At 40.7% G+C, this 15,399-nt stretch overlaps 2 protein-coding genes across 2 annotated transcripts; one reads left to right on the top strand and one right to left on the bottom strand.

Moving 5' to 3' along the window:
• Nucleotides 1-5,836: 5,836 nt before the first annotated feature.
• On the bottom strand, nt 5,837-8,464 carry lyar (Ly1 antibody reactive homolog (mouse)). Its single transcript, XM_048188986.1, has 9 exons — nt 8,208-8,464; nt 7,563-7,726; nt 7,330-7,444; nt 7,141-7,248; nt 6,984-7,067; nt 6,642-6,891; nt 6,504-6,563; nt 6,343-6,428; nt 5,837-6,166 (listed from the first exon to the last, which is right to left on the bottom strand). Exons 2-9 carry the CDS (start codon nt 7,682-7,684, stop codon nt 6,029-6,031), a joined length of 963 nt encoding a protein of 320 aa, XP_048044943.1. The 5' UTR covers nt 7,685-7,726; nt 8,208-8,464; the 3' UTR covers nt 5,837-6,028.
• Nucleotides 8,465-9,041: 577 nt separating this feature from the next.
• zbtb49 (zinc finger and BTB domain containing 49) lies at nt 9,042-14,389 on the top strand. Its single transcript, XM_048188985.1, has 9 exons — nt 9,042-9,174; nt 9,284-9,485; nt 9,627-9,789; nt 11,020-11,707; nt 11,794-11,840; nt 12,649-12,722; nt 13,326-13,408; nt 13,483-13,644; nt 13,739-14,389. Exons 2-9 carry the CDS (start codon nt 9,334-9,336, stop codon nt 14,068-14,070), a joined length of 1,701 nt encoding a protein of 566 aa, XP_048044942.1. The 5' UTR covers nt 9,042-9,174; nt 9,284-9,333; the 3' UTR covers nt 14,071-14,389.
• The last annotated feature ends 1,010 nt before the right edge of the window (nt 14,390-15,399 follow it).

The following is a 15,399-nucleotide window of genomic DNA, read 5'->3' on the forward strand; positions in this document are numbered from 1 at the left end:
GAAAGCTCAAACTGCGCATGTTCATTTATCATCAAAGGTTTGATGAAGAAACATTCAAAGCGTGGAATGAATTTAGTTTCTGAAACCCTACACTACTGAATCCTGGAGCCATCATTGTTCTGGAAATGAAAAGGGTCTTTTAAAGACTGACTTCACTGTTTTCATGAATGAGGTGATGAAAACTGAGGCTGCTCTAAGTAATGAAGCATTTTTACCAATAATTCACACATTAAAAACAAACAAAAAAAAATATTACAGTTAACAGATGTTTTAGACATGAACAAAATGTCCCAGTTGTTCCGAGCAAATAAGCACTAAGATTTATCACCAGTCACTTCCTGTCGTTCTTTTAGTTTGCACAGTAGAGCTGTTCTGATAGAGTTCTGCAGGATGATGCATTTCTGTAGGCTGAAACACAGAAACGAGTTGCATTTTGGCACTTTGGCAGTGATGCGAACTTATGGATCGGCCTACAAAAATACGGCAAAATCTCTGCAGCAATCTATATAGAAGCCCATTTCCACCAAATAAGAAAAAATGTGCTTTGGTAAATCACAATTTTGACATAAAAAGTTGAAATTATGATATAAAAATTTTAAATTCTGACAAAAAGTTAAAACCATGATAAAAAGTTGAAATTATATAAAGAGTCACAATTATGATATAGTAAGTCACAAAGGACAAAAAGTCAAAATTATATAGAAAGTCATAATTATGACAAAAAAATGTACATTCTGACAGTCACAATTATGACAAAAAGTAAATAAATTGACATACTAAATCATAATTATAATGTACTAATTATGACAAACTTTTCAATTGACATAGTAAGTCACAATTATGACAAAAAGTTGAAATTATGATAGAAAAAGGCACAATTATGACATAGGCTAATGTTAATTATGACATTAAATTTCAAAATTTTGATATACTAAGTCACAATTGTGACAAAAAGTTGAAATTATAATGTCAAAATTATGACAAGCTACCAATTATGACATAAATAAAAATTATGACAAAAGTTTAAATTGACAAAGTCATAATTTTGACACAAATTTTGAAATTATGACATAAAAAGTCATAATCAAGATAGTCACAAAGCCATAATACCAAGTCCTGCCCTAAATTTATTACATTTTTTCGTTACGCACAGATGTACGTCACAATACAGAGGAAAATATCTGTCGCAACTTACATTTGTAAAGTTTTCATTCAACAAAGACAGGCATGCAAATTATGTTTGAAAAGAAGCAAACATCTGCACATTTCCACACACAACACATCAGAAGCCAATAATCAATTATAGAAACCTGTACATCTATGACACACTTTGATTGTGATGGAGAAGTAATGAATGCAGCATGTGAGAGTGTTGGTCTAAGTTCAGCAGGTCCGTGAGCAGCTGAGCAGCACCTGTGCGCGGGGTCAGGAGGTCAGGTGTTGTTCAGGTGTGCAGACAGCAGCACAGGTGAGCACAGGTGTGGAATACTGTATCCTGCCAACAGCCCCGGTCTCTCTAAATACACCTCGACTAGAGTTTCCTGCCAGCTGGAGCCCAATCCATCTGGAGCAGAACTGATCCAAACACACACACACACACACACACACACACAGATGAGAAACCGCATACTGTACAATTAATGCAGCATCTCTTAAAAACACACTACATACAAAAACATTGTTTTTTTCATGCACTAACCAGATTTTGGGCTATTCTGCTTTTCACAGTGTGTTGTTTCAGACTGGTGAGTAAAAAACATCCAAAATACACATTTAAGTGTTTATTTTATTGCACTTTATCTATTTGCGTCTCTAGATTTCAGTTACAGTACATATCTTTAAAAGTTTTTTCCTCCACTTCAGCAGCACTTACACACACCAAAACTTACAGCTTTATTCACATCTATATTCTGAAGATTTTTACTGTGGGGTTTGTTCATATATCATTTACACTGATTTATAGAGCATTTTATTCCTAAAACATGGTGAAAATGTTTTTTTTTTCTGTCTGTTGACAGTATTTTCTGATTTATGGAGCGATAAAAAGACAAATCCATAATTCCCTCTATAAAAACCTTTAACTCTAATATGTCAACAAAATCAAACAAGAATTTTGAATCTAACTTTATCCAATATTCAGATTTATGTTCTGGAAATGTATGCAAATATGTGCATAATTAGTTAGATTATTCCCTACTTGCATATTTAAATACAACATTCCAGAAAACTTGTAATACAATTATTATTATATTTTATTTTATTTTTTGCATTTCTAAATGTAACCAACTGTAAAAGCATAGTGATATCCATTCGTTAAATTTTTACCCTATTCACCTGTGCTGTCCTTCCTTAAACATTTCCTAACAGGAGTTAAAATGATTCAATCTCCTCTCAGAAGGCAACGCAACAATAGCAGAAATAAATCACAGAGAAAGATGTCTGGAGACAGTCATGATGATTTCTCTCTCTCCTGCTTCTCTATGAGGAGAACGTCAGACGGATCACGAGATCTTCTCAGACCGATGACGGACGTCCAGAACATTCAACTTCATTACTGTCTAAGAGAAACAACTGAGATGATGACCGAGACAGATTCTACTGTAAGTCTGCAGAGGTGAATCAAAGCTCAATCTGGTTTTTGGGGATGTGGAGACATCAGTCTCTCCATCTCTTGCTCTGGAAAACCGTAAAACTATCCAGACATCCCAAACACTGAATGCAACCAAATGGATATTTGATAAACCCACATCGATTGACCAGCATTTGTGTCTGATTTACATACGAATGCAGTGAGGCCTTCCAATATTCAAAAATCACATCGAATTAATCAGCCAGACGCTAAACAGTTATCAAGATGTGAGGCGATTGACTTACCTGTGGCCTGCTCTTATCTTCACCTCAAACCAGAACTCAAAACAGAACCTGGATTGTGCTTTATGAGAGTATCATGTTCTGAGCCGAGTGGACAAAAGACCTTTACGCTTCATAATGCCGGTCATTCAGCACATCTGAACATCAAACTTCCTTTAGTGTGTGTGTGCTGGCCAGATATTCTGAGAAAACGCTGAGCGCATTTGATTCTCACCCAAACAGACAATAAAACCATATCCTTCCATTTCCCTGCAGTAAACCTGGTTTTCTGCTCCTGTTTCCCAGAGGCCTTTGGGGCAGCGATGAGGAGAACAATAGCGTTCTGTGAGGAAGCTTTATCAGAGACGTATACCTTACATACTGCACACGGCTCTGGTTTTTGCTGACTCCAGCGATGGAGCCGAGTGGAGCATGTCTCAACATTTCCCACAATCAACCTGCATGTTTCAGCATGTCAGTGACGACGCCTGCTGCCAGCGAAGGCCAAAACTTTTCACCAAACACACCAAAAGTCAACATTATGTGTCGGAAACACTACCAGAGGATCAGCCACAAATGATCATTCTGTCATCGGTCCAAACCTGTTTGATTTTCTTTCTTGTGTGCAATATAAAAGATGTTTTGGACCACATTGACTTCTATTGTTCCTCAAAATATCGTGTTTTGTGTTTCATGAGCATGAGGGTTTTGAAGACCAAATGCAGTTGCATCGATTGCAGAGATGTTCACTGTATGACTTTCTTCGTTGGACCACAAAAGAAGATGATTTGAAGAATATGGTTAAAACAGTTGATGGACCCCATTGACTTCCAAAGTATGTAAAAAAAAAAAAAAAAAAATACTGGGGTTCATCAGCTGAAATTCTTCAAAATATCTTCTTTTGTGTTCAGCAGAGGAAAGAAATTCGTTAACACTTTTTTTTTTACAGTGTCATTGTTACATATGTTACATGTAGTTACTATAGTAATAACTATAAATTATGCATAATTACATGCAACTAACCCTAAACCAAACCAAACCCTAATTCTAACCCAATACTAAGTAGCCTACATGTAGTTACTTAATATTACTCAGTAATTAAATGTATAATTACAGTGTAACAAAGACACCTTAAAATAAAGTGTAACCAGAAATTCATACAGGTTTGGAACAAATTGAGGGGGAGTAAACAATGACATTTATGGGTGAACTATCCCTTTAAGTACAATTTCTCATAACTTTTTACACCCCTGCCTACAACACTATGACAGGTATAAAGGAGCAGTTTAAGTCCAGCTACCGTGAGCTAGGCTGCGCTAAAGCCCCGTCCGGCCGATATGATTACAGCTAAGCGCGGGATCAGTGCCGCACACGGGGATTATCAGCTCCGGAGCGCACACGAGTGTTTCTCTGTGTGTGTGCGCGTGCGCGCCGCTAACAGGCAGCCTATTCTCCAGGTGGAAACCGGACAGCGCCGAGTCCTGACCCGCGGGTCCGCGCAGCGCTCGCACCTGTATGGAGCCTCTGTGTGCACGGGCCAACTGAACCCTGCCCCGGGAGAGAAAGAATGTCCCACACAAGAGTCCGATTCAGCCCTTACACCCCCACCCACCTTAAACAGGTAATCTCTCCAGCACAGGTCTCGCCGCGTTAACGGTGGAGTACACGCATCACGGAGCTGTGCGCGCGTCCGCCGGTGAGGTGCGCGGAGACATGATCACCGGCCGGTACCTGTGGCCTATTCTGTGCCATTTTTAGTATAAACAGTGTGAGTGAAGATGGGACATTCTAAGGGCCGGTTCACACAGAACGTGTTTTTCCATTGTTTTTAATATTCAAACACGCGCTAGACGGGCGTGTTTGACCGTCAACTTTTTGAAGTTTAACTTTTCGTTTAATTATTTCGTGGATAGTTCACCCCAAAAATGAAAATTATCCCATGATTTACTCACTCTTAAGCCATCCTAGGTGTATATGACTATCTTCTTTCAGCCAATCACAGTCAGAGTTATATTAAAAATATTCTGGCTCTTTCTTGTAAAAAGCTTTATAATGGGAGTGAATGGGGCTGGAGATTTTGAAGCCCAAAAAAGTGCATCCGTCCATCATAAAAGTAATCCATACGACTCCAGGGGTTAATAAAGACCTTCTGAAGCAAAGAGGTGTGTTTTTGTAAGAAAAATATCCTTATTTATAACTTGATAAAGTATAATAACTAGCTTTCGGCAAACGGCCATACGCATCACGCCACGGTGGAACAGTGACCTCTGACCCGACACGTGACGCAGGATGTAGGAGTATCGTAAGTTTAGACGCCTCTCGTGGTTCAAACATACAGGACTACGCAATAAACTCAAGCTCCTCCCACATTTCTCTTTAAAAATGATTGCTTTAGTCTTATAATCCGTGACCGGTGTTTTGTTTTGTGAGTTTCCACACGTTCGTCGTTGCGTCACGCGTCAGGTCAGAGGTCACTCTTCCCCCGGAACTTGATGCATACGGCTGTTTCCCGGAAGTTAGTTATTATACTTTATAAAGTTTTAATTATGGATATTTTTCTTTCAAAAACGCATCACTTCAGGCCTTTATTAACCCCCTGGAGCAGAATGGATTATAATTATGTGTTTATTTGGGCTTCAAAATCTCGCGCCCCATTATAAAGCTGGGAAGAGCCAGGATATTTTTAAATATATCTCCGATTGTCATATACACCTGGGATGGCTTGAGTGAGAGTTCATTTTTGTGTCCCTTTAATATCACCGTTTTAAAGCATTAATCTCTTAACGTCTTGAGTTCGTATATTCAGCATCGGGAGCGTGCAGCTCTGTGTCGTACGTGTTCCGATCAAACCCTCACACACCTGCGGTCTTCATGTGCACTCGAACACTTGGACCACATGCAGGAAATACGTCATGTGCTGTGAGTAGAGAAGTGGTCAAGTGTGTGTAACGGGACGGTCCTGAAGGATGGACTGATGGACGCTTCATTCACTCATTAATCGCAGCTTTATTTACACAGTGCTCTGGACTATCAGACTCGGCTGACAAAAATACCTTAGAAAACTCACAGAGAGTACATCATTTGAAACTGAAGACAGATGGATGTTTTAGAGTTTATTCTAACAACAGATGATGATGATGATGATGACGACAGCACAGGTCACAGAAGAGCGTCACAGTCATTTCACCAGTCTGACTTTGTCTTTTAAGATTCTAAACTTCGGGTTCTTGTTGATCTTCCTGTTGAACAGAGACAGAAGCTCCTCTTCCGATCTGTAGTTTCCGTCTCCACTGAATGAATAATACGCAGCCAAAACCTGGAGAGACACCAGAGAGTCGACGGCTCGTGAGAAACCTTTCTGTCCAAGAGTTTGTGGAACTAATTTCCAGCTTTGACGTAAACACGAACTCAACAGACAGATAAACAGGACTTTGGTTACGTCTCTCTGTATTCACGCTGGTGGTTTCGGACGATCGCTGAAGTGTCACTCACCTTCTTGCGGAGCTTCTTGACAGCGAGTCCGTCGTCTGGAGCGTCTCTCAGAACGGCCTTTATCGTCCCTTTCCAGTTAAACTTCCCTGCAGAAGATCAGTCATCATCAGTGTGATTCTGTCAAACCGTTTCATGTTGTTCAGACTCTTATTCTGAAATACCTGTAGTGTTTGATTCACACTGCTGGCTCTCTGGCTCCTCCCCCTCCAGATTCAGACTCTCTGATTGGTCAAAGCAGACAGGAAATGAATAAGGTTCTCAGCGTTAGAGGCCGTGTGACTCTCTGACGCGATCCTTACCATCAAACGCCTCTTCCTTTGCTTTCTTCGTCTTTTCGTCTGCGTTCTGTTCTCTCTCCTCTCGTTTCCTCTTTTTTCTGCTCTGTTTCTCGCAGGGATTTTGTCCGTTCTGCTCCTCTGAAGTCTTTCTCTTGTTCTTTTTACGTTTCCGCTCTTCTGTCTTTTCTTCATTCGTCTCAGAGCCGTCGTTCAGGTCGCTTGGGTTCGGTTTGTGTTCTTCTGCCGTCTGATGGTTGGTTTGGTTGCTGTGCTGAAACGTCACCAAACAAAAGCCAAACTTTATATTTATTTATACACACAACTCTCTTCTGGTGTGACCCGATGAAGAACTTAAACTCTTACGCTGTCGGCCGCCGCTGAGAAAATCTCCCAGACCTGCTCCTGTAACTCCGGACTGTGGATCTTCAGGCTGTTCTTCATCCAGTTCTGCAGGTGAACAAAGCAAAGGTTAACGATCGTCCGTCAGGCAGAAGAAACTCGGATCCTCCCAGATCTTCACCTGAAACTTGGCTCTCTTCCGGGGCACGTTGTCATAGGCGCTGACCTGCCGCAGGACCTGCTGGAGTCTGGGCTGGATGCCGGGCCGCTCCATGGCCTCCTGGATCCTCTGGAGAAGAAGGACAGAAGCGTGAGCCATCCCAGAATCCCTTCAGACACACACACTCACACACACTTCAGCTCTAGTCACCTGAATCCACTGCTGCTGCTTCACGTCGCCTTTATTCGTCTTCGCCTGGAAGTCTCTGCCGCCGTATTTCTGATCTTCGCTGATGCACTTGTTGTGGTTCTTGTAATCATCGCCCCTGCAGACACACACACACACACACACACACACACACACACACACATCAGTCACATTCAGCACACACACACACACACACACACACACACACACACACACACACAGTCATCATAACTCACCTGAAGTCTTTTCCGCAGTCGATGCAGGACAGAACTTGACATCCGCGGCACTTCAGCAGGTGTTTCTCCACCTGAGCTTTCCTCAGAGACTCTCCGCAGGTGTCACACGTGAAGAACACCATCCTGACGACGACGATGATGATGATGATGAAGAGCAGCTGATCCTGAGAACATCATCATCATGGCCTTCAATCATACTGCATGTTCGTGTCATTCACCGTATTTTAATGCAAGCGTGAATGTGAGACTCGCTTCCATTTAATTTCTCTGTGCTTCATATTGAAAACTTATTAAAGTTCATTTCTGAAAGTCATTTTTAACTTTTAAACTTTTACTTTTTAATTCATGACTTAGGTAGGATGTCATAATAATTGACATTTTGTCATAATTTAAATTTTTTAAATCTAATAATTGACTTATGATGTAATAATTTCGACTTTAATGTCATAATCATAATCACTGGTCTGAAGCACAAACAGCTTTACTGGACTTTTATTCTTCCAGTTTTTCCCGAGAGCGGATCATGAACCGGAAGTCTCGCACATTCACAGAATATAACTCTTCCTCGTTGTAAAATAAGTGTATATAATGTTAATATCATGAATAAGTGGTTGATAATTGAGGCGTGAAGCTGTGATGCTGTACCTGATAGAGCAGAAGTGATTCTCTGATGATCCTGTGAGGAACTCGCGCGTGTTTCCTTCGCCGCAGATAACGAGCTGTAGGACTGGATTCTGATCCCGGTGCGGTTCTCCTGATCCGGTGATCGAGTCTCCGGTATCGACGGACTTCTCGTTGCTCTCAGTCACGATGGAAGCGCGCGCGAGTGTCTTGAATCACGCGTCGCCGGTTACACACGAGCACGTGGTGCCGCTCTGTTTTCACTCCGGACTGAAACACGAACATCAAATAATCCAGTTCCGCAAACACAATAAAAGTTAACAACGGAACGGGGTTTTCGGACAAAAAAGAAAACATTTAATTTTGTTACATAATATAGAATATGGAATTTATAAATGCCTAAAACAACAGTAAAAACAGTGTTATTTTAGTATTATTTATAGGTTTTATTAATATTTTGAATCATCTTGATAATATTTTCACCTTTTCTTTTTAATTTTAGTTTAATTTTTAGCGTGCTTTTGTCATTTCATTAGTTTTGTGTTTGTTAATATTTAGGTTTAATTTAGTTTGATTTCAGTTTGAGTTTTTATTTATTTACTGTTATTTCCATCATTTTAGTGCTTCAGTTTACACTTAATTTAGTTGCAAATAACCTTGGGTGGAATATATAAATAAAATATAAATAAAAACAATAATCCAACTCATGATGGGATGCAGCATAAGGTGAATTATATCGTATTGTAACGAAAAATGTAATTATATTGTAATTGGATGATCAAACAAAAGCCTTGCAATGATACAATTTATTCATAGAGTATATAGGTGTAAATGTATATACTTTATCCTCTTTGTCCCGTGTGAGACACAAGGCATGTAAATGTATATATCTGTGTTAATTTTAGATAAAACGGAATAAAAACAAAAACACTTTTATTGTGGATAAATTAAATGACGTCATCAGCGCGGCGCCTGTTCCTCCGAATGGAAGGTGAGAAGAGCGAGAATCTTTCTTCATTCTGCTTTAACGCGCAGCTCCGCTCGAACTGTTGCTTTGACTGTATTATTATAATATAATTCTGTATTATTCTGTCTCATAGACACGAGTGTTCGTTATATGGCGGGGATGAACGGTGTTTAACACGCGCAGATGGACAGTGTGTGCAGTCACAGCGTGTTCGTGCTGCAGCAGCTGCAGGAGCAGCGCATTCAGGGTCTGCTGTGCGACTGCATGCTGGTGGTGAAGGGCGTCTGCTTCAAAGCCCACAAGAACGTGCTGGCGGCCTTCAGCGCCTACTTCCGGTAACACGTGACGTCACTTTAAAATGATTTCAAAGAGTTATGGAAATATTATTAATATTATATTATTATTAGCTCTATTGAGCTGAAAAAGGGTTTTAAAAGGAGTCTTTGGATCTTCTTCTCTCGATTGTCTCTCCTCAGCTCTCTGTTCCAGAACTCTCCGGCACAGAAGAACGATGTTTTCCATCTGGCCATTCAGGACGTGAGCGGTATCGGGCAGGTTCTGGACTACATGTACACGTCACACCTGGAGCTCAACCAGGACAACGTTCACACGCTGATGGAGATCGCCCAGAGCCTGCAGGTCTCCAACTCAACAACTTCCCAGAATATGTTCAGAACATTCCTGAAACATCTTTGAAGTTTGTTTTTTGGTCAGCCAGGAAAATTTACTTTACAGAAATAGAACATTCTTTTTTAGGTTTGCAGAACATTTCCTTTAACGTTCAGGTAACGCTCACCAAACTTTCAGATAACGTTTCCTAACATTCAGGTAACGTTCAGATAACTTTCAGGAAACATTTTCCTAACATTCAGGTAACATTCATCTAACTTTCAGATAACATTTCCCTAACATTTAGGTAACATTCCCCTAACATTCAGGTAACGTTCACCTAACTTTCAGGTAACATTTCCCTAACGTTCAGGTAATGTTCACCTAACTTTCAGGTAACATTTCCCTAATGTTCAGGTAACATTCAGCTAACTTTCAGATAACATTTCCCTACCATTCAGGTAACATTCCCCTAACATTCATGTAACGTTCAGCTAACTTTCAGGAAACATTCCCCTAACATTCAGATAACGTTCACCTAACTTTCAGGTAACATTCCCCTAACGTTTAGGTAACGTTCACCTAACTTTCAGGTAACATTTCCCCAACGTTTAGGTAACCTTCCTCTAACTTTCAGGTAACATTTCCCTAACTTTCAGGTAACGTTCACCTAATGTTCAGGTAACGTTCACCTAATGTTCAGGTAACATTTCCCTAACGTTCAGGTAACGTTCACCTAACGTTCAGGTAACATTCCCCTAACGTTCAGGTAACATTTCCCTAACGTTCAGGTAACGTTCACCTAACGTTCAGGTAACATTCAGCTAACTTTCAGATAACATTTCCCTACCATTCAGGTAACATTCCCCTAACACTCATGTAACGTTCACCTAACTTTCAGGTAACATTCTCCTAACGTTTAGGTAACGTTCACCTAACGTTCAGATAACATTTCCCTAACGTTCAGGTAACATTTCCCTAATGTTCAGGTAACATTTCCCTAACATTCAGGTAACATTCAGCTAACTTTTAGGTAACATTCCCCTAACGTTTAGGTAACGTTCACCTAACTTTCAGGTAACATTTCCCCAACGTTTAGGTAACCTTCCTCTAACTTTCAGGTAACATTTCACTAACGTTTAGGTAACGTTCACCTAACTTTCAGGTAACATTTCCCTAACATTCAGGTAACGTTCAGCTAACTTTCAGGTAATGTTCCCTTTACACATCTTCAGAATGGCTGGTCTGTTTGTGTTGCAGGTGTTGAACATCCTGAACATGTGTCACGCGTTCCTGAAGCCCTGCATGTCGAGCGACGCGTCCTTCTCTCTTCCGGCCGAAGCGGCTCAGGATCAGGACTGCCTGTTGGGAGGCTCTCTGCCGTCAGAAGCGCATCTTCCTCCTCCCGCGGACGAGCAGCAGAAGCGAGCGCAGCCGGTGGAGACGGACCGCCAGCCGCCGCACGGCTACAAGCTCAGGAACTTCTACACCAGACAGTACTTCAAACAGAGCGGCAGCTTCCCGCCGGAGGAGCCGTTCCACACGAGCGTGAGCTCGACGCACGCATCCGATCCCCCGTCCGGCTCCGAGGCCACGCCCCCGCGCGTCCTGCGGCCGAAGAAAGATGTTTACCTGAAGAAGTTCAACTACCTGCGCTCGCACGTCAGTCCCGAGGAGGAGGAAGGAGAGCGCTGCGCCGGAGCCGACGCGCCGTGTGACCGGCGGGGGGTGACGGACGCCGCGACCTCTGACCTCTCTGTGACCTCTGATCCAGCAGAAGCATCTGAGCTGAAAACGACACCTGCGGCAGAGCCTGATGACGCGGAGTCCAGGGGTCACGACCAGAGGTCAGAGGTCAGCAGCAGCAGTAATAAGTATTGCTGTGAAGTGTGTGGAAAGACGTTTAAACATCCCAGCAACCTCGAGCTGCACAAACGCTCACACACAGGTGAGACACACACACACACACACACACACACACACACACACACACACACACACTCATCTGTTGTGACTCTCTCTCTCTCTCTGCAGGTGAGAAGCCGTTCCAGTGTAACGTGTGTGGTAAAGGATTCTCTCAGGTACGTTTGGTTCGGCTGCAGAATCTGAGATTTTTTTGATTAAAATGCTGTTTCTAACAAATTCCAGGTTTGCTGTGCTTGTTTAAAGGGCTGCAGGATTTAGCAGAAAGTTTGTGATTATGTATAAATATGAATATGAAATAATAATAATAATAATAAATAATATTTCTAAATAAAAAATATAAAAAATACTTAAATCTTATTTTACAGAGAAGTACTAAAATAATACATATTTTGATTTTGTTAGTTATAATTTTATTATTATTTAATAAAATAAAAATAATAAAAACTCTAAAATTACAATTAAATGACTTGTTTTAACTTCTTAATTTTCAAACATTATGAAGTATTTCAGTGTTTATTGTAAACTATTTATCGCTGCACATCATCATTATTGTGTTAAATTCATGTTCTGGTAATCTTGAATCAGCATCTCTTCTCTTCTCTGATGATGAGGGCGGGGCAACCTGTCACTCACATGAGATCCACCAATAGCAAACCACAACATCCAATCAATTCCCCACAGACAAAATCAAGCCCCGCCCTACATTTGTTCTTGTTCCTGAAGCATTTGACTCAGATATACGACACAATAGAGAAGAAAAGACGAGCACAACTTCAGTGTCATGATGACTTCAAAGCTTCTCTTTTGTTGATCAGAGCGTCTCATTAGAAGTCTGTGAAGATTCACATCGTGTGTTTCCAGACGCGTGTTAAAGCGACTCAAACGGATGCAGACGGATGTTTTATTGTGATTAATCGTGCAGCCCTGCGTTCATTCGTGTGATTGGTGCTCATGTGTTCACAGGCAGGAAACCTGCAGACGCATTTACGCCGACACTCCGGAGAGAAGCCGTACATCTGTGAGCTCTGCGGGAAGAGGTGTGTGTTCATTTTGCTAGACTTTTTCAGTCTGGTGGAAAGAAAACATCCAAAATACACATTTAAGTGTTTATTTCATTGCTCTTCATCTATTTGCGTCTCTAGATTTCAGTTACAGTACATATCTTTAAAAGTTTTTTCCTCCACTTCAGCAGCACTTACACACACCAAAACTTACAGCTTTATTCACATCTATATTCTGAAGATTTTTACTGTGGGGTTTGTTCATATATCATTTACACTGATTTATAGAGCATTTTATTCCTAAAACATGGTGAAAATGTTTTTTTTTCTGTCTGTTGACAGTATTTTCTGATTTATGGAGCGATAAAAAGACAAATCCATAATTCCCTCTATAAAAACCTTTAACTCTAATATGTCAACAAAATCAAACAAGAATTTTGAATCTAACTTTATCCAATATTCAGATTTATTGTCTGGAAGTATATGCAAATGAGTGCATATTTAATTAGACAATGTGTCAAATGCATATTTAAACATAACATTTCAGAAAACTTCTAATACAAAAGTTGTCTCAATGTTCTGTGATCAGCTGACCTCATTAATGTCAGTGACTCATCACTCACTGCGTCTGTCGTTCAGTTTCGCGGCGTCAGGTGATGTTCAGCGTCACATCATCATCCACTCGGGGGCGCGGCCGCACCTGTGTGACATCTGTGGACGAGGTGAGCGTGAGACGAGAGACGCGTGAATGTTGAATGACTGACCGTCATCATCACATGACCTTCTGTGTCTTCAGGCTTCAGCAACTTCAGCAATCTGAAGGAGCACAAGAAAACTCACAGCACAGAGAAAGAGTTCACCTGCGAGCAGTGCGGGAAATCCTTCAACATGCAGAGAAAACTCTTCAAACACAAACTCAGACACAGCGGAGACAAACCCTACTGCTGCCAGACCTGCGGTAACACACACACACTCTCTCACACACACACTCTCACACACATTCACTCACTCAAGTTTTCAGAGTTGTTGATCATTCATGTGTGTGTTTGCAGGGAAGTGTTTCGCCGGCTCCGGTGATCTCCAGCGTCACGTGCGCTCTCACACCGGTGAGCGTCCGTACGCCTGTGACGCGTGCGGCAAGAGCTTCACACGCACTGCAGTTCTGCGCAGACACCGCAGCTCTCACTGCAGGCCGGCAGACGCAGGAGTCTCTCAGTCCAGCAGCGGCTCCCCGGCGCCGGCCCGACCCTCTGCAGCATCATCATCATCATCATCATCATCATCGTGTCTCTCGGTGGACAGATCTCACACTGACGGACTGTGCAGCAGCGGCGCGCTCTGGGGACGCGCCATGAAGACACTGCAGAGCGACACTGACGTCTGAATCATGTGATCGTCAGTGTTTCTCAGGGACAGACTCCAGTGGCTCAATTAAATGCTATTTATGAATACAGTGTGATTCTTCCATCATCTGCGTCTCAATGCGTCACTGCTGTAGATCAGCATGTTCTGTTTCAAAACCTGCTGTTTGCTGGTCAGACTCCTTTGAAACATGCCGGATACCGGTCAAAGGTGTGGAATAATTTAGATTTTATGATGTTTCTGAAAGAATCTCTTCTGTTAACAGAGACTGTTTATTTGATCAAAAATACAGTAAAAACTGAAATATTATTATAATGTAAATCAGCTGTTTTCAATGTGAATATATAGTAAAGTGTAATTTATTCCTGTGATCAAAGCTAAATTTTCAGCATCATTACTCCAGTCTTCAGTCACATGATCCTTCAGAAATCATTCTGATATGATGATTTGATGCTCAAGAAGCATTTATGATTATTATCAATGTTGAAAACAGTTCAGATTTCTGTGCAAACTGTGATACTTTTTATTTTTCAGGATTCTTTGATGAATAGAAATTTCAAAGAACAGCATTTATTTGATCTTTTGTAACATTATAAATGTCTTTACTGTCACTTTTGATCAGTTTAATGCATCCTTAAATTAACTTTTTTTAATCTTGCTGACTTGCAAACTTTTGAATTGTAACGCATCACGGTTTCCACAGAAATACATGTTTTTAAAGAACAGTAATTATTTTCAGGCAGTATTGTAAGTTCAGTTGAGAAGGATATATAAATATAATTAATAAAAAGAACATTAAAATTATTTCTTACCTCCTGAATAGATGTGAATGTCACGCTGAGGACAGATTTATTCAGGAATATTGAATCACTGTAAAACATTCACAGAAATAAGAAACGTCTGCTGTCCTCATGACAGTATAAACCTCTGGTGTTTCTTCTTCATGTGCTTTAAGCTTCACTGTTTTCAGCTGATACTGTCAACAAATACCTGACGGGATTCTGACTAAAACAAAAGTTTGATCAGGAACACAATAACACACACATGCTGATCTACAGCAGTTACACACATTCATCTGCAGTTTAAAATCAAATCACTTTTATTTCTTTCTTTTTCTTTTTTTTTTTTTTTAATGTCCATATCTTACATATATTTAGGATATTTAAGCCTATTATTATGGCCTTGGATTTGGTGAACACACACTACACTAAAATCACTACAGAAATAAACATGACTCCAGAAATTCATCACCATAGTATAGAAGCCCATTTCTGCATAAGACAAAAAATAAAGCCTTGGTAAATCATAATTATGACATGAAGTGTCAAAATTGACAATTAATGAGATTTAA

Source organism: Megalobrama amblycephala, linkage group LG4 (assembly GCF_018812025.1).
Source record: "Megalobrama amblycephala isolate DHTTF-2021 linkage group LG4, ASM1881202v1, whole genome shotgun sequence".
Classification (NCBI taxonomy): Eukaryota; Metazoa; Chordata; class Actinopteri; order Cypriniformes; family Xenocyprididae; genus Megalobrama; species Megalobrama amblycephala.